Genomic DNA, 26,475 nt, shown 5'->3' on the forward strand with positions numbered 1-26,475 from the left:
GCAAAATAGAAAAGAAAAGTTTGGTATCTTACCTCCCAGGACCCAAGGATCTACAATCTCCATGTTTATGTTAGGAATGACAATCATCTTTATCCTCATTCTCCCCAAATCTGAATTGCATCTTTCCAAGTTTCTGCAATTATAGACATTTTGTAAATATCTGGGCCTGTGAGCTTCATTTTCATGTGATTTTACTGCCTTCTTCTTATTATTTTTGTTTTGTTTTGTTTTTGTCTTTCATGGACTTATGGGTTTTGTTTATTTGTTTGTTTGTTGTTGTTTGTTTTTTTGGTCTTGGTTGTTTTTGGCTTAGCTGTTTGATTGTGTCAAAGTAAACTGAAGCTGCTCACATTTTACAGTTCCTTGGGGAAAATACTAGACTATTAGAGAGAACAATACGATTCTTGATAAATCATTAAGTTCAAAGAGATCCCTAAAAATGTTGCTTCTGCCTCCCTGCCAGTAGCGGACTATTATTTCTATTTTCAGGTGAAGCATGCCAAACTTAGTGGGGTCAGTAGTGAAACCAATCAGGGAGAGTGAACACACAATAACCTTGATCTCTGGCGCAACATAGACAGGTACTCTGTGGCAAAATGCAGCCACACACATGAGCTGCCAGAAAGTATATATGTGAATAGTTACTTATATTTATCCTTGAGACCGACTCAGGAGGATGGCTTTCCTGAAGCAGCCTAGTAGAGTTTTCTATTCGAGAGTATATAACCTGTCTCAAAGTACAAGAGGAGGTATGTATCCTTTTCTCATTAAAAAGTAACTGAGGGGCACCTGGGTGGCTCAGTCCACTAAGCAGCTGACTTCGGCTCAGGTCATGATCCCAGGGTCCTGGGATCTAGCCCCACTTCTGGCTCCCTGTTCAGAGAGGAGCCTGCTTCTCCCTCTCCTTCTGCTGCTCCTTTAGCTTCTGCTCTCTTGATTGCATGCTCTCTTTTTCAAATAAATAAATAAAATCTTGAAGAAAAGTAACTGAAAGGCATATTTCAGCAAATTTATTCAGCATATTTATTATATAAGGCATAATGCACTGAAGATGTTACGTAACATTACATCAGTGGTGAAACAAAAAGTAAAGGAATTATTGTCTTTTCAACATCACTTAAATTTCTGATAATATCTAATTTACCAAAAATGTTTAAATTTTTTCAAAGGTAAGTCATATATCAGGTATACTTGAATTATTTCTCTTAGTAAAAAAAAAAGAATATGTGATTTCTGATGTTCCCCATTAATAGTTAAATATAAGAAATTGTTGTGACTAGTTTAAGAAGTTGGTAAGAGACCTCAAAACACCAGCAGGTTAAGTCCCAGAAATGCTGTGCTTTGTTGTTGTGGACAAAGTACCTAGAGGAGCCCCTGGTATCCACTTAATAAAAAATTCTATGATACAAAACAAAACAAAATACAACAAACAACAACAACAACAAACAATGATGCAGAGCTACGTGCTTCCCTACGCATTTTCTGTCCCCAACACCAGTGTTCCACAAAATCACATTCTTACAGCTTGGAAGTGTTTTGAAAAAACATTGGTTCTATTTTTATATTCAGAGAAGTGAAAGATTAAATCACTGCCTTATGCAAAGTTTTGTTTCTTCTTTAAGATGTTCAGAGTTGAAGGCATTTAACCTATTCCAATAGCCCATTTTTAGTGTTTTCTGCCCCCCAATAGTCGAGAAACTTTTTTTGAAATGTTTATCTGCAACCGCTTCTGCTTTAAATGAAGCTCATTTTATCATATGTTGGTCTGCAATGGATTGATAATGGGTTATTGAAGGAGAATGTAAAGTTATCTTGTTGGTTTGATTGATTGATTGATTGATTGCTGTTGGTAAAACATAGCACAAGTCATACTGTCTTCTTTAAAGGAGAGTGCCATATGGCATGTGGAATCATTTTCTCAAGCAAACCCAGGGAAAGAAGCCTGAGATTTAGACTACACAAAAACCCAATGTTAGAAGTAGTTATTCTGATTCCTCTGGCACTACAAGTCATCAAAATTTATAACTCAGTAAAGAAAAAAAAAATTAGGGCAGTGTCATTTACATGGAGCTTGGGTGATAATCATAAAAAAGAAAGCAAATCCAGACCTTTCTGGAGAATAAAATCAGTATTGCCTGGACATTCAAGGACCTGATCTAAGGGAGAGAAGGGAGGTGAGAAGTTGTTTATGTTTTTTTTTTTTGTTTTGTTTTTTGGGTTTTGTTTTTGTTTTTGTTTTTTTTCCACTGAGCATTAACAATCAGGGAAACACCAGGTTGGAAAAAAGCAGACCCAGCAAGGCATGCAGATGCTGGGACCCTAGTGAGCCTGTTTCAGTTTCTCCAAGGCTTTGTCAATATAACTGAGGATTCAGAGAAAGAGGTGAGAAAGCCCTTGAGCAGAGTGGTAGAGGGGAAGAATATGTAATCACAATCCTCTGAAAGTGTTATTGGCAGATTTACACTCAGTTCGCATATTGTTACCAAGTTGCCTCTGATCCAAGAAGGAAGGGATTTGGCTTCAAAGTCACTTGTGTAGGTGAAGGCAATTTTGCAGAAGAGGTGAGAAGTGCCATGTTTCAATTCAGCTTTCTCCATCATCCACGCGCCACGCTGAATGGTGCATGGTTGTCTCGGGATCTATTTATTGTGGTGAGAGAGGCTTAGGAACCCATGGTAGACATGGAAATGTGCTGTTCATGTCCCCCTTCAAGATGGACTTGTTGCCCTGCTATGAGAAAGCCGTTGACAGATAGTCTTCATGTGTCTGCCCCTTCAGGGACTGCGTCAGCTCCAGAGAAACACCTGGACAAAGTCACAACCTTTGCAAGTGTGTCCACAATGACAATTTGAATCAAGGTTATGAAGGTTTGTCCATTTTGGCCCAAGGAGGTACAATTCTCATGGGTTTCTTCTAGCTCTGGTGCTCTCTGTGGGGATGTTCTAGACTGTCCTTAAATATGCACTGCCGCTCTAGCACCCTCCACCCCCTCCTGCTTTCTGCATCTCCCATCTACAGGTGTGGTTCCCAAGGGCATCCTTAACACACTTCTTGCTGCACAGCCTGCTTGCTGGAGAACCCAACCTGAGCCAGAATCATATATTTCTTGTAAAACACACACACACACACACACACACACACACACTTTTTAAAAATCATAGTAATCCCTTAAACAAAATTTATTCTTCATTTCTCCCCAGGATTAGCCATAATATAACCCTTCCCCCCTTATTTTTTTTTTTTTCTCCAGAACACACTTTAAAGCTGATGGGTTACTTAGTGTTGAGTTTTTATTGTTTTAGTTCTTTTTAAAGGTCTTCTCCCTCAGTGTAGGATGGATTTTACCCCTATCTACTTGGCAGACTCCTCTTCATTAATGACACAGCTTTTTGATGATTCGAATCCAATTTCTTCTCATAGGGGAATGTACTCCCCCTCCCCCCTCCCCCCACCCCCCGCTACCTCTGATCATACCATTCACACTAGGTTATAATGATCTGGTTATTGCCTCTCTTCCCTCTAGTGGTTTCCTTGTGGACAGACACAGTGTCTAATTTATCTTTACATCCTTGTGCCTGATGCAGGTTCTCTGATGTATTTTGAATTCAGTAAATGTATAATCAGTTACTGAAAGTGATTGAATGCAAAGTTCCAAGTGCTGGTCCTTTTAATACTGGCTTTATTTTAAGTCATTGCCTTTTCTGAGCCTCAGTTATTCCATCTGCCCACTGGGCTTAATAATCAGTACTTCATAAGTCAGTTGCAAAGATTAAATGAGCATTCTTTTCCTTTTATTTGGAATTCTCTATCAAAGCTTATTAAATAAGAGTTGCAAGCAAAATATCATTTTAAATGAGAAATTATTTTTGCCCCCATCCCAGGGGAATAATAAGGCACTGCTTTGCCTGGAAATTTATGAGATTTGACATTTAAAGGACACATTCAATTAGTGCAATAGCTCCCAGGGGAAGGATCCTGCCCCACACTGGGTTTTATCCCTTCTTTGCACAAATCAGCAGAAGTGTCCCCACGTGGTAGTGTATCTGATGCATGAATGCCTCAAAAGCTGAGGTAGGGCCTTTACAAAAGGTAACATTACAATGGCCGTTGTCTTGGCAACTAGCTTTCAAAGGGAAAGGAATTTTCCAAACCCCATTTTCAAATTGTTACATGGTATGTACAAGCATGCTCTGAGCTGTTGTTACTGGATTCCTTTTTCTGTTGCTAGTTTTCCCTGTGCTCTGGTGGGTGAAGATGGGCTTATTTATGGAAAATCCTATCAGATCAGAGAAGGTGCCCAGGCCAGTCTCTCCATTTTTGATTCAATGATATTTTAAGTTTCATAAAATAAGCTGAAAGCCATCCACATCCAACACCCATTTGTGGGGACATCCAAGCAATCATGATCTTTTGCAACTGCCCTTCTCTTAGCTGGTGCTGCCAGTGAGGCAGTAGCAAAAAGCCAAACTTTTTTTTTTTTTGTTTTTTTTTTTTTTTTTTTGTAATTGGAGTAATTTTCAGTTTTTGTTTAATTGAAGTAATTTTTTAAAGTTTATTTTTTTTGTTGTTCTTTTAGTATCAGCCTTATTCTCTCTTCTTTCCTTGTCCAAATAACTCTAAGGACTAACAGATTATGCATGACTTTGCCAGATTGGGGAGGAAACACTGAAAGGTATCTGATCCTTTCCCTCCATTTGCCACCCTGTTCTTTCTCCCATCTCTCTCTCTCTCTCTCTCTCTTTTCTTTTTTTGGACACAATTTAACAAATATTTCCTGAACATATTCTGTGTTATTAGCCCTAGGGTAGGCAACAGGAGCATGAAAATGAATAAGATCCATTTGATATTTAAGAAGTACAGGCTTTGAATGGAGAGGAAAGGCTTTAAGCCAGTTCCCTGAGAATATGGTATGGGGGTGCATATCCAAGGAGGGTTAGTAGGGCTAAAGGGGTGTGGCTCTCAAGTGTAACCTGGAGGCAGTTTCCAGGCTATCCCTCATGAAAGTGTTGTTCAACAGGCCATCTTTGGAGTTACCTGCTTTACTGGAAAGAAATTATTTGCATCTCTACTGAATAAATGTCATCTACTTTTTTTTTTTTTTTGCTTTATTTCCAAGTTTCAGGGACACACCATCAAATGTGAGAGAGATGCTTCTCACATTTGACGGTGTGTCCCTAGTCACACTGCAGCCATCACATACCCAAAGGAAGCTTGGAGTAATAAAGAGCTCCAAAGTGATTGCTGCAGAAATTTATCAACATGTCATGACAGTGTTAAAAGATTGGACAGTGAGAACTGGTTGCCCTTGACTCTATAGTGCTACTATCCTATATAGTGAATTGCAGCCTTTAAAAAAAAAACAAAAAACCGAACATATACTTAGGGTGTCCTGGCATCACCCATAAAATCACTCTAGGCCAGGAGAAATATTAGGGGAAATTCTTAAAGTTTATAATCATAGAACTTTTACTATATATCCTTATTTCTTTGAATGGGTCTGTGCTTTAGCTTCTAGGAGAGTATCTGTTCTCAGTAGGCCCATGCTGGAGAAAACTAACATGTGATTGTCAGGGGCCCAAGCATATGCGAAATCCAAACACTGATGTTAATAGGACAATGATTGGGCCAGGCGGCAGCTGGGAAGAATGTTGTGTTCCAGCTGATTGTTGTGATGACCTGGGCTCATACGGTATTTCTCATCTAGTTGCTCTTGCAAGAAGGGCAATAATCTCTCCTCTTAACCCAGGAGCATTTGTAACTTTTCTTTAAATCTATTTTTGATGCTGATTTTTTATCTTCCAAAACTTTGACAGAAGGGAGCACAGTGATGCATCATTTGGCACCCATCTTTGCAGGATGGGAGATAATTGTTGTGTCAAGATGGTTCTCGTGGCTATTCTAGACTGATATTTACGATTATGGAAACTTTCCTGCCCCATCATCTTGATATTTTTCAGGGGTACTTCTAAATTATATGCAAAACAATAATCAGCCACCTTGAACTGAAGTGGGCTCTATATCCTTATGGTTCCACATTAGCAACATAAACAGAAACACAATTCAAGTGCTTGCTTGTTTCTTTCCCCTCCTCCTGAATTGTAAATAATAACCAAATGGGGATTTCCACAGAATGCATATTTAGTACTCTGTCTGGACAAAATGTTGGTCCTGCCCTGCCACCATTCTGTTAAAAAGAAAGCAAATGTTTGTTTTCGGTCAGGTGTCTTGAAAACAAAATTACCAGAAAAACAAGCCTCTTTGTAGAAAACCCAAGTAGCAAGATATAAACTTCCTATATACCCTGACCCACACACCACACACAAACATGCTGATACTGTCAAAGGTATTCCTCAATATCCAAATACCACATGGATTAATAAATGGCTTCTAGAGATGTACACAATTCTATAGCAAGGAGTTTCATTTGAAACTTGATATAATAAATTATTTCTAACATGACTTTTAGAAAAAGGAGACCAACTGCACTGTACACAATACACATAATAAATGAAAATATTTATTTTAAATTACACAATCAATATGAAAATGCATCCTCACTGAAAATTAGTCAATAATACCTCCAACTACCCTTATTAGAGGCAACTGATATTTGTCCTGCATGCGACGTTCCAGGCATCATTCAAGTTCTTACATTTAGGTATCCTTAGGAAACACTGAACAATATTATTATTTGTGGATGTATTTACATAAATGATATATTTATATGTATTATACCACAGCTTTCTCACATTTTTATTTATTTGTGTTTCTTTTTTACACCTCAAATATGCCATGGAAATGATAACATGCCAATATAAATAGCATATTAAAACTGCTATATAGTGCTTTACCTAATATTTTCAGTTTTTGCCTATTTTGTAGCCATGTTTGTTTTATGTTTTTAATGCATCTGTAATTTGTTTTAGGTTCTGAGGTAGGATTGTAATTTTATTTATTTTCCAAAATCATATTTTCCCATCTCCATTTATTTCATGGTTCCTCTTTTTCCTAGTTACTTAGAACTGCAGTGTATATTATAATGTAAAAAACCATCATTCTGTATAAAGAGTCTATTTCTGAATTTCTTAGAAATGTCTGGTTTCTTGGGGTGCCTACCTGGCTTAGCTGGGAGAGCATGCAACTCTTGATCTTGGGGTCATGGGTTCTAGCCCCACATTGTGGTGTGGAGCTTACTGAAAAGCAAGAACAGAAACAAAAACTAAAACTAAAAACAAAATCAAGGAATTTATGGTATCTGTCTTATTTAAGTAGTTTTGTTTTTCCCAAATACTGTACCAAATCACACTTACAGGGTATATTTTGATACAGAATTGGATAAGTTTTACCCCTGTGCGCACCTCACTTCTTTTCATTTTAAAAACTTATTAATGATTCTCAATCATTTTCCCTTCTTGTGGAATTAGCTTTTCATGTTCTATGAAAATAATTTTTGGGGGGCTATTGATTGGATTTTATTGTGTTAAAGAAATTAGCTGTACATTACTGGATCATACAGACACATATTTTACTTCTTCAGGTATTCTTTAGGTGTAAAGGTAAAATTGTATTTTTTCCTTCATATAGGCACATCTTGTTAACTTCTAGGTGTTTTGCTGCTTTTGTTATTAAATAGTATTTTTTCCTAGGTATTCCATTTTCCAGTTGGTTATTGTTGTTATATAGGACAGTGATTGATGTTGTATGCTGATATTTATATCTATCCACATTCTTATATCTTTATTTTATTTAATTAATAAATATATTTTTAAAAGATTTTATTTATTTATTTCAGAAAGAGAGAGAGCACAAGTGGGGAGAGGGGCAGAGGGAGAGGAGGAAGCAGATTCCTGACTGAGCAGGGAACCTGATGTGGAACTCGATCCCAAGACCCTGGGATCTTGACCCTAGCTGAAGGCAGGTGCTTAGCTGACCAAGCCTCTCAGGTGCCCCATATACTTTTATTTTAATTGTAATAATTTGTCATTATTGTTTTGGGGGGATTTTCCAGGTAGATAATTATACTATTTGTGCACATAATGAAGTATTTTTAATGACTATGTATGAGCAAAATTAATTATTTTTTATTGTAATCAATGCCCCCAGCTCCATTTTGGGAAATTTCTTTAAAAAAGTATAATAAGGCCAATGATAATAATATTTTCATGGCTCTTGATACATATTGCTGAATTATTCTTGAAAAGTTTTTCATAGCATTCATTTCCACCAAACAAACAAATAAGAAATACTTTCAACCTGCTGTTAAGTGATTCTAAGTTAATAGTCTCTTTCCCAATTTTTGGAGGATTAGTGTTTTATTTAAAGTTCCACAATTTATAGGAAGATTAAACCAGAAAGTGTCTGTGAAACACATGCTTGGAAGGTGCTTTATAAGAAGTAAACTCTTAGTTTATAGTGATGTTGCATCATTATTTTACTTTTTAAACATCCAGTTAGTGTCACCTGTATTATTAAATGATGTGTGTTTTTTGGTTTATGAGCAAGAAATCACTGTATCTGGCCAAACTCAACCAGATGCATGCCTTGTTCTTAAGAAAATCACATTTTATACTTTCCTTCTGGGACCAAGGCTCTGTCAGTTGGAGGGGTGGGATAAAAGCAGACGATAATTGATGGTTAATGTATTTATATTTATTCATCATATATATGTTAAATCTGCTGCCACTTTAGAATTTGGAATCTAGGTGGTAAATGCACCTGTAGTTCAGCTGGCTATGGCAAATCATAAAAACAAACAAACAAAAAACAAATAAAAACAGCTACTCCAAGTTCAAGTTAAAAAAAAAAAAGGCAGAAAGACAGAAAAAGAGGAAATTATTAAATGTTTTTGTGAATCAGGAGCCCAGCTTGGCACATTCACTGTTTTATCAGGAGTCCTCAACAAGGAGTTTTGCTTGAGCTTGTGGAGGAAAGAAAGCGGGCACCCAGGAGAGAAATAGAGGTTTTTGCATGTGGTGCCAAGGACCACAAAAAATTTAGATATTCCTCTGAAAGTGATGAACATTTGTGAAGCTGCCACATAGAGATTTTCTAAGACAGGTTTAGGATGATGACAGTGACATTTTTACAAGTTGATTTGTACTCAGGTGAAGGAAATGTCTTCAAAATGAACATGAACACACCAAGAACTGTAGAGTCACACCAACAACTGTAGAGTCTAGTGCAGAATTGCTTCTAGCTAGACCAGCCAACTAATGGTGATAGTTATCCAGAAGAGTGAGGGCAAAGTAAAGAGAATAAATGCATGCATGTATATTACTTGCTGGAAGAAACCATATTAGAGATAAGGGTAAGAAGGTAGAAGGATCATTTAGTTATAGTACTGATTCAAGTTGTCTAATCAGATCATCCATTTTAGGATTTTAGAGCTTCCAAGGTATGCAGGCTTTGAAGGTCAAGAGATCACAGTTTGACACCTGGCTCTGCCATATAAACTCTTTTTGATTCTTGATGCTGGCCAAAGCAATCTCTCTAACACTAAATTACTTCAACTAGGTCATGGGAATGGGAATAATATGAATACATTCTTTCCCTTTGGGTGTCCAGTGAGTTAATGATAAAGTTTCTAGCATACACGTATGTTTGAAATGTTATTTTTTAAAAAAATTAGAAACACTGTCCTGATTCTCTGTCGGCTTTCAGATTAAATGCAAGCTTCAAAAACATGACTTTCAGCTGTTTTAAGAATGATGCTACAGTTTTGTTGTTGTTCTTCCTCTAATGTTTTAGTAAATCTTAGACAAGATGTAGACAAGTAAAGAGCAAAGTTATCTTAGAGTAGCATTGAAAAACCAAATACCTAAAAAACCAAATACCTACAAGGGGCAGGAAGGCAATATAAATGAATGAAGTGGCCCTGGTGCAGAATGTGGCCAAGTGGGGACTGGGTTCCCCGTCTAAAAAGAACTGACCATGGTGCAGCTGTAGCGAGTTTTGCTGTGCAGGAAAGCAGGTTTGTTGTTAACAGATTTGATTTTTTTTTTCCCAAAGATTTATTAGAATTTTAAAAATATCTCTCATTTTAAATAAAATTGGGAACTAATTGAAATAATTAAATACTGGGAAGCAAAAGATGTGTGGGGAAGGGAGGTGTGCATATGAGTGCTAGTGTGTGTGTTTGTAATCACAGGGATAGTGTACTGTGAGCTGTGGAGTACATGGGGAAGATAACATACTACATAAATGCAAAGTACCTGAAGAGATCCAAAGTCAAGACAGACCAGAGGGCACTGGGGAGCCATTTGTAGTTCAGAAGTCCTGGGTGCACTGAAGTCAGAGAAGGGGATGTGGGAAAAGGAAGCTAGAGGGATAAGTGGAGGCCAGATCTTTCATACTGTATCATCTGTGCCATGGAATTTGAACTTGATCCCGAGGACAATCAGTAATCTCTAAAGAGCATTAGATAGGAATGGCAGAATCCAATTTTCAAATTCGGTTTATCTTTCTGATTGTAAAGTGGTGAATGGATGAGAAGCATAATCAGTTGGAAGGCTGTGGCAAGGAATCACGTTGAGGTAAGGACCATGGATCTAGGTGTACAAAGAAGCAGATGGTACTGTATGCTAACAATACTGGAATAAAAAAGGAGAAGGAGGAGGACAAGGAGGAGGGAATGGGGAAGGAGAAGGAGAAGGAAAAAGAAGGAAGAAGAAGGAGAAGGAGAAGAAGGAAAAGGAGAAGAAGGAGAAGCAGCAGCCAGAGATATCTGGAAGAGCAAATGCACAGGAGCTGGGGTTGGGGGAAAGGACTGAGTGAGAAGGGGGAGGGAAGCTTGCAGCTGCATCTCTGCAGAGTACTCAAGGTTCAGAGAACGTTCACGCCTGCAACAAAACTCTACACATAGCAGGCAATGCCAGAAAACGGACAGCACCAACAACTTGCGGGGGTGTGAGTGTGGGGGAGGGGCATCTTTCTGGAATTATTCTATTCTTAGTCTACCTATTACTTCTACCTAAAGAAAAAGGAACCTGACCTCTAGTTCTTATCCTCTGTAAGGAATGAAAAACAGTCAGGTAAAAATGGAAATTTAGCTCATTTCACAATTTAGTTCATAGTTCTTTCTGTCATGCATTTTGTCAGCATCTCAGAGTGAAACAGTCCTCTTGCTTTGGATCACTCTCTCTGTACTCTACGTCTCAAACCTCAAGGAGTGCATTTCTGCCAGAGAAACCACCCCAGCCACTTTCGTCTCCATTTATAAACTTGTTGACTAAGTCACACACAAGAAAATGTGCAATAGATCTTGCATTCTCCACCTCTGCTAGAAGAAAAATGCCACTAACAAGATATAAGAAGAGTTATCAAATCTACCGCAGGGAGTGACTGCAAAATAAGGGAAAAAAACAAGACAGAACATTTGACTACATAAATCCTCCTTTCTTTATTCTGCATGATCTCTGGGAAAGAAATAATGAACCTTCCTTTATGATCTACTTGTATTTATAATTTATTTATCTTGTGGTTAAAAGGAGATTTAGTCACTAAAGTTAGGACAGACAGGAGAAAGCAATTTGGGTTTGACCTCCTGGCCTCTTTGAGTATCACTTATCAGACCTGAAAATACAATAGAGTTTCAACATTATTTCAGAATAAAAGAGTCGATTAATCCTTTTGGAGTATTAAATCGGTCTGTGGATGTAGCCAGTGACTGGCATACACATATTTATGTGTCCGTAGACCTGGTGTGATTCGGGAAGTTGCAATACTCCCTCATCTCCATTCTATACTCTCATCAAACCATTTCCAATGATTTTCTTTTCCACCTGGCCAGGCTGACTGATGCTGGGAATGTTTAGGTTACCCAACTCACTTCTTTAACTTACTGCTTTGTGTATATATATATATATATATATATATATATATATATATATATTCCCACCAAGGTGGATACAGATGGGAATTCCAAATGTGTCATCTCAGACCAGGAATCTTATATATATATATATATATGTGTATATATATATATATATATGTATATGTTTATATGTATATATATATATATATATATATACACACACACACACATATATATATATATATGATTTTATTTATTTGACAGGGAGAGATCACAAGTAGGTAGAGAGGTGGGCAGAAAAAGAGAGGGGGAAGCAGGCTCCCCGCTGAGCAGAGAGCCCAATGTGGGGCTCCATCCCAGGACCCTGGGATCATGACCTGAGCTGAAGGCAGAGGCTTTAACCCACTGTGCCACTCAGGTGCTCTGGTGGAAATATATTTTTATCTGGTCATTTGATAGTCTAAGTTTTAATAGAGTTGTAGGGCTAGAAACAAATGAGGCTCAGAGAGGAGAGTTGATAGATACAGATAATAAGAGACAAGTCCATCCTGCCTCTGTTGTTTTTGTCCCTGTTAGTACAATTTGTAGACCTTGAAGTCCTGAAGGTTCCCTCCATTTATTTGTGTGTGTGGACTTGAGTCTTCACTGTTGAATCTAGACTAGAATTGATGTCTTTAAAGGCAGGCTTGACCTGTGTCTTCTCTGGAATCTCCCATAATTCTGGGCATCAAACAAATACCCCAAATGGGATTTAGCTTTATTTCTTGGCTTTTGTCTCTCAGTGAACGTTTTTCTGATATCAGAGGTTTAGGCTAGTAGAGTCCTGGATTTGCAATGGTAACAAAATCCTCTGTCACTTTCAATCTACTCCATTCTTGAATAATTTGCAACAAGCATTGTGAATCTCTCTGAAAACTTCAAGATGTGCCTGCAGCAGAAAATTGGGTTAGAATCCTGTTCTGTAATCCAGAAGAACAATCTTGGCTTCCAAATAACAATTTGGAGGTAAGTGCTAGGATCTCTCTCTCTCTCTCTATATATATATATACATATATATGTATGTATATACATGTGTATGTACATATGTAAACAATCTACTTGTTTGAGACATTGTTAAGGGCTCAGAAGAGGGCACAACAAAGAGTGATGATTGAGTATGTACTGCATTCCATGATCTTCACTAAGCTTTACTGTAAACACACTAAGCAAACTTATTCTTATTTTACAGATCAAGTAGCTAAGGCTGAGGTGATCAGTTGTCAACACGGCTAATCAGCTAGTGACATGGAGTAGGACTCTATGTAAATGTGTGTCCTAAAGCCCACCCTCCTTCCAGTGCTTGCATTACACTTCATGAGCAATGCAAAGTTTGTTGCAAGTTTTCTAAACTGGTGTGCATAAGAGCTTACTTCTAATTCTGTTAGAAGGGACAATCCTGTTTGAGCTTTCTACTTCAGACAAAAGTCCGCTATAGACTATGTGATGACACATTTTATTTCATTTGCAAGGAAAATTGTGATCTGAAATTTCTGTCTTAAACATGTAAAGTATAGGATTTCACATGAAGTATAACCCTTCCTTCCTTCCTCCCTTCCTCCCTCCCTCCCTCCCTTCCTTCCTTTCTTCCTTCCCTTCCTTCCTTCCTTCCTTCCTTCCTTCCTTCCTTCCTTCCTTCCTTCCTTCCTTCTTTCCTTCCTTCCTTCTTAAAGATTTATTTATTTATTTGAGAGAGAGAGCAGGTGGAGGGGCAGAGGGAGAGGTTCTCAAGCAGACTTCCCACTAAGTGTGGAGCCAGACACAGGGCTCAACCCCAGGACCCTGAGATCATGACCTGAGTGGAAACCAGGAGTCAGACACTCAACAACTTAGATTCCTGGGCACCCCATTGTTGTTGTTGTTGTTGTTGTTGTTGTTGTTTTGGAGTTAGGGGTGAGGAGGTTCCCAGCCTGGAAAGACATGCATTTTGCACATGCTGTTTGAATTCCTAATTCTCCCTGGAAACTGTAATGGAAAAGTTTAACACAGCATGACAATAGAACAATGCTGAACTGTTACCAATGTCAATATTAAACCTAAAACAATTGAACTGTATGATATCTTACCTTTTTCTTTTTTTCCCTTTTATTTTTCACTGCTCAGGGGGAACATCATCCAGACAGAAGGGCTTTCTAGGATGCATACGCTCCTTACACTTGAATGGGCAGAAACTGGACCTGGAGGAGAGGGCAAAGGTCACATCTGGAGTCCGGCCTGGATGCCCTGGTCATTGCAGCACTTATGGTAGCATCTGCCATAATGGGGGCAAGTGTGTGGAGAAGTACAGTGGGTACTTCTGCGATTGCACCAGTTCACCATATGAAGGGCCCTTCTGCAAAAAAGGTACAGTCAATTCCCCTGTGCTGTATTGCTGTACCTGTAAGCCATGGTCAAGTCATGCCCTTAGATAGTCCTTAAGTGATCATTTACCTTCTTCAGTTTTGCTCTGTTTAAAGACTCTGTGTAACCCCTCAACATAATTACATATAGACATATGTAATTGTCTGGCAGTGCCACCGAACTGGTTGGGTAGTAACAATACAACATGCTCTCCTTGGCTGAGGGGTCAGCTGAACACTGGGAGAGGTGGACTTTCATTTCTGTTGTATCACCCCAATCTCGAGGGACTCATTAGTCTTTCCAGTTCCAATTCCTTAGCCCATGCATGTAATCCAGCATTATAGATTCTATCCCTAGAAGAGTCTTAGGGATGCTTGAGTCATCTCAAAGTATTCTTACAATAGGAAACTTATAGGTAAGTCAGTAGAAATAATACCATGCATCTAGTAAAATCTCCCTATGCTGCTGGTGATATGAGAGGAGTCTGAAGCTTTAAAAGCCCTGCTTGGCAATGCTCATTTAGTTCATTGGGGGCTAGGAATGGAACACAGGATCAAAATCCCTGCCCCAGTGTCTTTCTACAGCCTTTCTTATCTTATGAACTTATTGCATTGGTAAAACTAACCATGATGGATGTATGCCTTGAACAAGGAATGGTAGTTATGGTGTAAATTCTCTAAAAAAAGAAATCAAGATAACTCTACAAACTATAAAATTGCCTTATTTAGTATAAACACTTAGTATTTTTTCAAATACAAGGGCAAAAAGATTGGGTCTCCAGTCATCTTTGCAGAATTTTAAAGTTTATTTTATTGATGGAGGGGAAAAAATGGTTGTTGAGCAAATAATGTAAACAATATTTCAAGAGCAGCATTTAAGCTATTAAAATAAAATGTTTTAATTACTTTGAAACACCATTTACATGCAAACAATGATGGCAATTATACATAATTCTTGTCAGTTCATTAAAACACATTTCCCAAACACCTCTCCCAAACAATGCTTTATTTAGTCCAATTTACTGTTGGAACTTAAAAACAATAGATGAAAGAAGAGCACCTAGTGTTCTCATTGAAGGACTCTGTAATTTGAGCTCTTCATCATTTACAGTGGCTTTCCTCCATAGTTAGATTGAATTACTTGCTTATTATTATTGTTGAGAATCCTCGTACTCCTTGGGAGAAAATTAATGGTATAAATGTTAAGACCAACAATGTGTTTGGCCCTGCATGAACTTGACATCAAGTGGCCCCATCCCAGTAAGTGCTGACCATGGGCTAAGACACTTAGCTGCTGGATTTTCATACTGGGGAGGGTGTCTGAATTACCACCCCTAAAATAAATTTTAAATACTATCCTTAGTCTGGTTTTACACGGTTAGAAGAAGCAAATACAGAACAAACACTATCAGGCCTGCTCACAAAGGTATACTAGCATTGTACTATAGGATCTACAGGAAATACTATAGGAAATAGTACACTTTATGTAGTAAAGAAAATAATCCTCATTAAGTTCCAAGCCCTATGTGTAGAAACAAAACAAAAATACAGTGGGAGTCTACATTTCTCCAGAGACATTGCTCAAACATCTCATAGATCATATTCTAAATTTAGCCTATTTTTAAAAAATGTAGCCTAATTTTTAATTAGCTTTTTTTTTTTCCTGAAACAACTCAGATTAATTATCTTCTGTCCATACCATCCTATCTTTTGGCAGCATATGTTGAAATAGCCTCTGTGCTCTCTCCCCACTTTTCCTTACTTCGATCCATAAGCAAAATATACAAATATGTGCTTAGCCTTTTCAGCTTGCTTCATATTTCACAGTTCCACACTTTCTTCCCTTTCTCATAAATCTAAGGAAATGATTCCCTTTATATTCAGTAGCTGCAAAGTATGTGGGATGAATCTTCTAACCAAGTCTTTTAGTCATGCCAGTTGCCTGGGGGAACTGGAATGGAAATCAGAGCCACTAATTTCTAGTGGCTAGGAGGTTGTCCTAAACAAGGGCACTCTCCATTGAGGTAGTCTTCCATGTTTACTTCCCAGGGCATATGTATTTTAAGGAGTGTAAATACTAGAAATATATGGGGTGGAATTACCAATGCCTGGGCCAGAACTATGATCCATTGACCTACTTTCTGTTTCTGATTATAATACAAAGTAATAATAATCATGCAGTTAGCTAGTAATTATTGACTGCAACATACATTCCTTATGGCCAACCTAGTATGGAAGATATTAACATATTGAGAACATTGATGTTCACAGAGGTTGAGTGACGTGGTAATAATTGCCAGGGCTGGAGACCCATCCAGCATCTTTTTGGTTTCTTTTTTCTCTTTAAAACCCTAATTTCATTCAGTATAGGAATATGGTAATAGGATTCAAAAATGTTTGTTTGTTGGTTGGTTTTATGTTTTGCATATGTCTCTTTTTTCTTGTCATTGTGGTGTAATTTTCATACCCTAAAATCCATTCTTTTAAATTATATCATGCTGTGACTTTTAGCATATTCACAAAGTTGCACAACCATCACTATTATCTAATTTCAGAACATTTTCATCACCCTAAAAAGGAACCTTATACACATTAGTAGCTACCCTTCCTTCACCTCCCCCTCAGTCCCTGGAAACAACTGATTTACTTTCTGTCACTATGGATTTACCTATTCTGGGTATTTCATGCTAATGGACTCATACACTATGTGGCCTTTTAGTGTCTAGTTTCTTTCACTTAGCATAATGTTTGCAAGGTTTATCTGTGTTGTGGCACTTTTCAGTATTTTATTCCTTTTTTATTTCCAAAGAGTATTTTATTCCATTATGTGAATGCCACACATTTTGTTTATCCATTCATCAGTTGATGGACATTGTGATGTTTCCATTTCTTTGGCTGTTATAAATAATGCTGCAGTTAACGTTCAAGTACATATTGTGTGGATTAATGTTTTTCTGTTCTCTCGGGTATATACCTAGAAGTGGGATTACTTGGGTCATATGGTAACTAAATATTTAACTTTTTGAGGATACTGGCAAACTGTTTTTGAAAGGGCTTCTCCATTTTATATTCTTACCAGGAAAGTCTAAGGATTCCAATTTCTCCACATCCTCACCAGTGCTTGTTATTATCCACCCTTTTGATAAGAGACATCTTACTGTGACTGTGTGAAGTTGTATCTTATTGTGGTTTTGACTTGCATTTCACTGATGACTGATAATATTAGACATATTTTCATGTTCTTATTGACTGTTTCTATACCTTCTTAAGCGAAATGTTTATTTAAAATTTTTGCCAACTTTTGATTGGGTTATTTTTCTTTTTATTATTTAGTTGTAGGAATTCTTTGCATGTTTTGAATATAATTCTCACATTAGATATATGCTTTGCACCTATTTTCTCCCCTTTTCATTTTCTTGAGAGTATCTTGTAAAGCACAAAGTTTTTAATTCTTATAACATCTGGTTCTTATTGTTTTATTTTTGTTGCTCGTGCTTTTGATATTTTTTAAAAATATTTTATTTATTTACTTGACAGAGAGAGTGTGATCACAAGCAGGCAGAGCAGCAGGGAGAGAGAGAGGAGGGAGCAGGCTCCCCATTGAGTAGAGAGCCCAATGTGGGGCTCAACCCCAGGACACTGAGACCATGACCTGAGCTGAAGGCAGAGGCTTACCCCACCGAGCCACCCAGGCACCCCTGTGCTTTTGGTATTATGTCTAACAAATCGTTGCCTCACTGAAGGCCATGAAGGCTTATGTCCATGGTTTCTTCTAAGAGTTTTATAGCTTTGCTTTTACATTTAGTCTTTGATCCACTTTGAGTTCATTTTTGTAGGTGTGAGGTAGGGATTCAGCTTCATTCTTTTGCCTATGGATATCCAGCTATTCTAACACCATTTAATAATGCAGACTTTTCTTTGGCCCACCTCCACCTGCCCCCCCATTATATGAAAAATCTGGGTATGACTGTCATAGTGATGTCATTTATTATTTTTTTCTAATTAAAGTTAGTGTATTTGGAATTTTATTTGGAAATATATTTTGGAATCTAGAAAAAAAAATCTAATCACTCAAATACAAACATTAAAAAGAAAATCTGATTTCCTTCTAGCTCTTTTCTTTGAATTTAATATAACTACAATAATTCTGTATTTCATATCTACATTTTATATCAAATTTTGTTTGTTTCATTTTATAGACATTTCTATATAATTTGTCAGTTTTAATGATAGAAATGTATTTCAACTGGTGGGATTGCCTCTGCTTACTTCAACACTTCAACCATTCTATCCCCAGAACAGTTTAGCTTAGTAGTAGTGGCATCATTCTGCACTTGATCTGCCTAATTTCAGATTCTGGCTCATCTACAGTCTACACTGTGTGCTGCTACTTGTGAAACCGACCTCCCAATTTCTTGGTTTTCTCATCTATAAGATTAGAAAATTCAAAAATCCATCAGAGGGTTGTGATGAACATTTAATGAGCATTTCACAAAGCACTTGGGATAATGCCTGGCAAATAAGGCCTTACTAAGTGCTTGTTTTTATAATTGTTTTAGAATTTTGTTATTTTTATTTGTTTATTTTTTAAGATTTTATTAATTTATTTGAGAGAGAGAGAGAGAGAGAGAGAGAGCTAGAGACAAAGAGAGGGAGCATGAGCAGGGGAATGGGCAGAAGGAGAGGAAGAAGCAAACTCCCTGTTGGGCAGAGCCCAACATAGGGCTGGATCCCAGGACTGAGCTGAAGGCAGATGCTTAGCCAACTGAGCCACCCAGGCACCCCTGTTTGGAAGTTTACATTACCCCAACTTTTGCGCATAAATAATGCTGTGATAAACACATGTATTATTTTCTTGCTAATGGAATTTCAGTGAAAAAACAGCATGTATGTTTAAGTATGCTTTATCAGTTGCCCAAAACCTGTTCAAAGTTTTTTAATATTTACCTTCCTGCCAATGGATTTCACTAAAAACAACAAACAAAACAAAAATGAACAAACAATTCTTGGTAATAATAGGGAGAAGGTTTCAGAACCCTCATGCATCCATTGTTTAGCTTCAAAAATGATCAACTCACGACCAATCTGATTCCATCTATATACTCACATCCTCTTCTCTCCCTTTATTATTTTGGAGTAAACTTCAAATATCACATCGTTCATCTATAAAGGTTATAATATGTATTGCTAAAAGATTAGAGCTTATTAATAACACAGATCCACAAGACTAATCATAAGAAAAATGAATGTCTAATATTACGAAATATCCACTCAGCATTCAAATTGCCAATTGTTTCATTTATTTTTAGTTGGATGTTCTGCTATATTAATTACAACTTCACCGATTTCTAGGTAATCACTGGCCTACTCATTACCTTTATGCTTATTCTAATTCTAAATTGTATCACTATTTGTCAGACCAGCTATTGTCCATTGAGTTCCTACTATGTGTTGTGTTTCTCCATAATGTCTTCCAGTCCTTCTACCTGCAAGATTGAATCCATCCCTACTTGTACATGAGCTGAGTTTGAGTGGGATCCTGCGAGAGCATTAGAGAAGAGGCACAGCCAAGTGTCAGTTCCCATCTGTTAGACTCCACAGTTGGCTCAGAGATCCACTCTCTTCAGTGCCACATTGTTTCCTAACTATTTCTCTTAGTTCACCCCACACTTTAATCCTGGTCAGTGCAGAGTTGCCCTTTCAGGTCTGGTCAAGTTACTATGGCCACAGAGACTTCCAGCTCTAGGAATCATTGTCTATATTGCAGACATCACACTGTAGGCTACCTTCCATTGTGTTTTGTTTTGTTTTGTTTTGTTTGATAAGTGTCCTTTCTTCTCAGAACATAATCAGCATAATTCTTTCCACCAGTTAAGTGCTCAGTAGACATTGCTGATATTGGTTCCATGGCATGATGATCATAAATGATCTCATCCAAGTTAAGATCTTTCTTCTAATGAGCCCAGAGGTTTTGTGTATTCAGACAAATCACTCAGTTTAAATATGGTCAGGGAGCTTAAACTCTTAGATTATAAAATATCAGATACTTAGGGAATAATAAAATCCAGGTGTTTTGGTGAGGTCTAAATATTAAAAATTAAAATCATTAAGTATTAAGAATAATTAGAACTGGGGCTAGGAGAGAAAGGAAGACAGAAATTTGGTAGGGCAGCTCTAGTTTAAAAGTGCTTCACATTTTAATTTCCTGCCCTGAGAATTAAGAACAAAATGTAATCTATATGCCCATATCTAATATGCTATTCATAACAGAATGCTCTGAATTACAGTTACATTTGAACACACTCACAACATCAAATAAAAGCCATTATTCTGTTAACTAGGAGATAGTAGCTCAAAATGCAGGGCAAATGTCCCTGAGGAAATTCACTCAAGGAAAGTGCTTGAATCAAGCTGATGATTAACTGGAATCCTCACTGTCACAAGTCTCTGCTGCATATCTTTGTAATCAGGAGTACTAATGTTGTAAACCGAATGATAAATGCAGAACACATTCTCTGAAACTTTAGTCAAAATGAACTGGTATTCCCAATCTGCTAAACAATATGCATAAATATGCAACTTTATTTTTTTTGGCACTCTTACAGGCTGTTATAGAATTTTCACAAAGGTAGAACAAATTTGCAATAGAATTAGGAAAAGAAAGCCAGGTTTGATTATGTTCTAGGTGCCACCAACTCAATCAGGGAATTTCATGGGGGATTAGGAAAATTCCACACATCATACAGGAAAAAGAGAAATCAATCATGGCAATATGGGTTCATGTTCATTGTGTTATTTTTATAGTAGGGGTTGTTGCTAGATGTGAGCTATGTTGTTCTGTGAAGGAAACTTTCCTCCATGCACTGATACTATATTACCGTACAGAGATAAAATTGTAGGAGAATGTAAGAGCAACCTGGATGGAAACAAACAAACAGAAAAAGAATATCTCAGCATTTGGATGGATTTGGAGTCAAAAAACAGATACAGTCTGTAAAGGAAATTGCGATGGGCTCAGGTTAAAGTCTCTTCTAATATGGAGAGCTTAGAAGATTCAACTATAGTGGCTATCTCTCTTAAGTGTCCTATGCACATTATCTCATTTAGGCACCCAGAAATACTGTTGAAGTGTTAATGTTTCCCATTCACCAGATGACAAAACAGACTCCACAGGGTGCACTAACTTACCTGGGACTACACAGCTAGTGTGATATTGAATGAGCTTTCAGACCCAGAACAGAAACCAAATCCTGTGCTAGTTCCACCAAACTAAAAGAATAAGAGTTGGAGTGAGCACATGATACAGGGAAGGTGGGTCATTTGCACATTCCAGCTAACTGACAGTCATTAGTTTGTAGATGCTGCCTTTCTCCGTGGTGGTGGCAGAACTCCATTCAATGTTATGCTATAAGACTTGCATCCCATTTGTTCAAGTCATTGCTCTCTTTGGAAATGACTACCAATTCCTCGAAATTTAAAAAAAAAAAAAAAATGGAGTCGGCGGTTAGATACTTAACGCCTTATTCTATGAGTTCCACAGATTCTCTCTCTTCTGTGTCCACAGATCCTTACATTTTACCCAATGCCACAGAGAATTACCACTGCCTCCCCCAGTGTCCTATTCTCAGTAACTTAGAATCCACTTGCAGTCCTCCTAACACACCAGAAAAGCACAAACTGGAACTGTTAAAATCTCAGTTTTGAAACTATGAAAGTCCCAGGAAAATTTATCTCTACTGTGCTGGTGGCAGGGACGGTTTATCTTTGCTTCTTGAGAAATCAGCACAGCACACGGTGGTTGTACTGCAAATGAATGTTAAACTGGAACTAGACTTCAGGATGCAAATCTCAGTTCTCCTATTTTAGCTATGCAACCTTGTTCAAGGTGCTTAACCTCTGCAAGCTTCATGTTTCTCATTTGTAAATAAGAGTAACGACTTCTGCCACTTCAGACTTATTGTGGAAAGCGTATTATATAATTCAGGTAAAAACCATCATGCTGTGCTTGATGCATAGCAAACCATAAACAGTTATTGCTGTCCTGAATAATCAACTACATGTTGCAATGTATGCATTCCCCTCTTCTATTTTTCAGAGGTTTCTGCTGTTTTTGAGGCTGGCACTTCTGTTATGTATATGTTTCAAGAACCCTACCCAGTGACCAAAAATATAAGCCTCTCATCCTCAGCGATTTACGCAGATGTGGCTCCATCCAAGGAAAATATTGCATTTGGCTTTGTGACAGCCCAAGTGCCCAGCCTCTTGCTCTACATCAATTCTTCTTCTCAGGATTACCTGGCTGTCCTGCTCTGCAAGAATGGTGAGTACTGACAGCGTGAAGCCTGATGGAGTGTCACAGTGGGCGAGAGGGACAGTGCATGCCCTCCAGAACGCTGCATAATTTCAGCCTAAATTTGGTCCCACCTGGGCAGCTTAATTCTGGACCTTCAGCCAAAGCCTTGATTGTACTTTACCTTTATGACTCGCATTTGGTATTCAGGGCCAATGTCAATTCATCGCTGAAGTCTCAAATGCATTGCCTTTAATTTGCCTCAACTGTGTAGCAGTAATTCTTTATTATTTATTCTGTGCTGGAATCCATTAAGTGTAAAGGAGACAATCACAAGCATATCTGAATTTCAAAAGGACACTTGTCACATATATCGTGTCATCTTTGCTGCAGTCTCCTTTACTGAAGGCTGTTAAGCAACTGGCCCAAATGCAGGCTGTATTAATAGGAGTCGATTGCCTAGGTCTTGGGGAGAAGTGGTACATGTGAGTCATACCCCTATGCAATATGGGGCATGGCACTGAGAATCATCCCTTGAAAAGAATGTGCACTAAATGGAATATATGAAGATTAGACAGGGACAGGTGCTGGGACCCACTTCATGAAAGGGGTGTTGAAGGACACCAGTTCTGATGGCTGTTAGGGGAAGTCAGGTTTTTTTCCCTCACTGTGTGATTCTACCTCACAATGAGGAGGACTCTTGGTCAAGGGCACCGTGAGATCAAAATCCTGGGGAATGGAACAACTCTTAGGACAGACAAAGGGCGAAGATGTGGACATCCCTGTAGTTAGGTCTCAAAGAACACATTCCCACGATTGAGAGTATGTCCTGCCTCCTCTTGTAATTTGCTAAGAAAATGAGAGGAATCTGGCCTTTAGCATGATCCCTCTGGAATAGACTGTGCTGGGGCAGAGAAGAAAGGAAGCTTGGAATGTGCAGTGTGCACTCCGCCATCTCCAGACATTAAGACAGAGACTCTACAGAGACTCCAGCTATTTCTCTTGCTCTCTATTTTTTTGGTGGGGGTACGGGACGGTGTTATTATTTTTCTTCACTTCATCTTGCTCTCTGACTATGATACTGAAAATAAAGATGATGTGTGGGCCTAACGCAAGGATCAGACCTGGTGGACATGTGAGTTGAATCAGGCCTGAAATACATTAATAATAAAGATCCCACAGACAGTAACAGGACTAATTAATTCTAAGAGCAAATGAAAGGGAAGGAGAAAAGAGAGAGGGTTCCTAGGGTGGTGACTGACCACTCCACCTACCTGATCTTGAGGAGCCTATAAGAAAGAAAGGAACCATTAGACCTCTTATTTATTAGCAGACCTTTGTATGAGTAGAACCATTATATTAACTTGTCATATCTTAAACTTTGGCCCCATAATGTGTCTTTGAGGTGGAGAAGTCTGGCTGAGAACGCTGAGACATAGTTCAACTGATTAACCTATGTGGGCCAGATAATTCATGACACCGTTGGGACCAGAAGCCAGATCTCCTGATAATCAGCACCACCATCTTTCCTCTAAGCTAGACCATCCTGCTGTGATGTGGCTGGACTATAGTAAGATAGTTATAGAGCTCTGAAATGCAAGATTTTCCCCAAAGCATCTTATAGGTGTGATTCCATGGCACACTTGTACCTGCCAGGCTGTACCTATGGATACAGACAATGAATAACAAGAATAACTATATTTGATTACATATACATACTACTCTGTCTACTCTACACACACACACACACACAAACACTCATATATTCTGGGCATTGTTCTAATGCATGTGCACAGCCCTTAATTCTCACAATAATCCTATGTGGTTGGTGTAATTAATCTCATAGCTCCAGAAACTAAGGCATACAGACATGAAGTAACTTGCTTAAAACCTCACAGCAAGTAAGTAAAAGAGAATTCAGTCCTCCCTCTCTGACTCTGGTAGCATATTTTGTGTTCTTAACCATAGCTCTAAATGAAGAGTGTTATTTATTTTTTGAAACACAGGGTGTTTTAAATAACTTGCATTTATTTAATTGAGAAGGCATTCTTGAATTCTGCCTGATTCCCTATGTTCTTTTACTCTAAAGCCTCACTTCCCTGAAAGTTCTACTTGACACCATAGGCATTTGCATTTTTAAAGCCCTGGCTAAGTGCAGGAAGCAAGGAGGTACTTGTGCCTTGTTTGTTTGCTTGTTTGTTTTATGCTCAGGTCGTAGGGCCAGTGTGAAAATTTAGGCTTCACATCTCAGTCTAACTTACTGCCTCAGTCCAGGCAGTGGCTAATCACATGGTGCTCTTCTCCCCTCACTCTGACTCAGAGAACCCCCTCCCCCATTGCTCTAGGGAACTCTTGTCACACTGGGCAGTGGTAGATGCCTTTCTAATTTGGAATCCTAGGCATTTCCTGACATTTATCCTACAGAGATGCAGGGGAGATATACACTCTAGTTCATTCATTCCTTCACGGACTGATACTGCCCAGTATCAGAATCTATAGAGAGCAAGGAAAAGAGACAGGATGCTGTGCCTTCTAAACATGATAAGGAAAAAGAGATTCAAAAACTGTCTTACAGTTTTTGATGGGCAATCTAGATCTATGAGGGAATCGGGTTGTCCAGATTTCTCAGGCAATCTAACCAGAAGTTAGATTCTGTCTAAGTTTAAGGATGAATCTCTTAGGAATTCAGGGGTTATAACAATAGAGCAAATGCCTTGAGTGAGAGTGGATTCCTTGTCATCGGATGTCTTCAAAAGTAATTAAATGACAATTCCTTGGAGAAAGTATAATAAGAATACTGGCAGTGGATGAGGGAGAAAAATAACCTCTGAGTTTCTTTCCAAGTCTAAGATTTTGTGATTCTCTATTCCATTCCTGTATAGTCTTACATTTTTCTTTCTTTCTGTTAGGGCTGCATTTACAGCCTTTAAAATGCTTCTATAAGGAATGAAGAATTGGTATTGGTACAGCGTGTTCCCAGTGTGATGATGGTATTAGGCCACTGACCTAATTGCCAGTGAATAATGTGGGCACCTTGCTTCATGAGGAGCTAAGGATATTCCTAATAAGACTTTGATAGACTTCAGGGAGAAATACACCTCCGAAAATACTAATGGAATTTTAGAATACCTACAGCTTGGGGGGGAAAAAAAAAGTAGCAAACATGGTAAAGGGTTAACTAGGGAAAGTCCTTCTCTGGAAGGGTTTTCGAAGATTGATTCACACTTCTCTGAGATGAAGTTAAGAGTTTTCTGTTAGTACAGGTTTCTTAACCTTTCTTTGATTTAAGACACCTCCGGGAATCTGGTGGAAATTATGATGAGAGGATCACTCTTAAAAGGAGTCCTTTTTGTTCTCCCCAGGAGGAAGAAAATGCCCATGGCCATGTCATACAAAATGGTTCCAATTTCAGCACTGTGGGTCAAGAAGCCAGGGGGTGGAGACAGGCAAATGAACTGCATAAATGCTGAACAAAATCCTTGGCTTGCTACTGGTGTACAGTCCAGAGGAGAGAAGAGCAGTGGGACGCAGAGTCATTCTTCCAAGTCTCTCCCTGGCAGGGGTTCAGTTTAGCATGCTTGGAATTCCTCTTTGCACTTTACCGTTTGTCTTGAAATTTCTCCAACTAGAGACTTATTCGGGTTAAGTCGTTGCTGTCTTTTCAAATGAAAACATAACCTTTTTCCTAAAGGAAGAAAAGAATTTCCATTTCTGGAATGGGAGATTAGAGAATGAGAAGGAGGCATTTGAGGTTAGAGAGTCTTCGGGAGAGTGAAAGTGCTCCCTTCGGCTGGAGCTTTGGACAGCAGGTAACTTCTCAGAGATACGGCTGTTGGAGGAGAAGGGGCATATGAAGGAGAGGGTCCAGAGAAGGCAATGAGATTTTCTAAAGATACACTTAAATTTCACAAAATTTTATTGAGTGATGGCTCTGCCTTCTGCATGGTACCATGGAGTTCCCCTTCAAACTTGTCATTTCACAACTATTTGCAGAGCAT

General features: G+C 38.3%; 1 protein-coding gene across 3 annotated transcripts in view; it reads left to right on the forward strand.

Moving 5' to 3' along the window:
• The window catches only part of CNTNAP5 (contactin associated protein family member 5), an 809,884-nt gene that overhangs the window by 683,180 nt on the left and 100,229 nt on the right, over positions 1–26,475 (forward strand). For all 3 annotated transcript variants that reach the window (XM_032843937.1, XM_032843939.1, XM_032843938.1), the window contains 2 exons: positions 13,952–14,191; positions 22,283–22,507. In XM_032843937.1, the coding sequence (XP_032699828.1) occupies positions 13,952–14,191; positions 22,283–22,507 (465 nt within the window). The remainder of the gene's footprint in view (positions 1–13,951; positions 14,192–22,282; positions 22,508–26,475) is intronic.

Source organism: Lontra canadensis, unplaced genomic scaffold (assembly GCF_010015895.1).
Source record: "Lontra canadensis isolate GAN:19392208 unplaced genomic scaffold, GSC_riverotter_1.0 scaffold145, whole genome shotgun sequence".
Lineage (NCBI taxonomy): Eukaryota > Metazoa > Chordata > Mammalia > Carnivora > Mustelidae > Lontra > Lontra canadensis.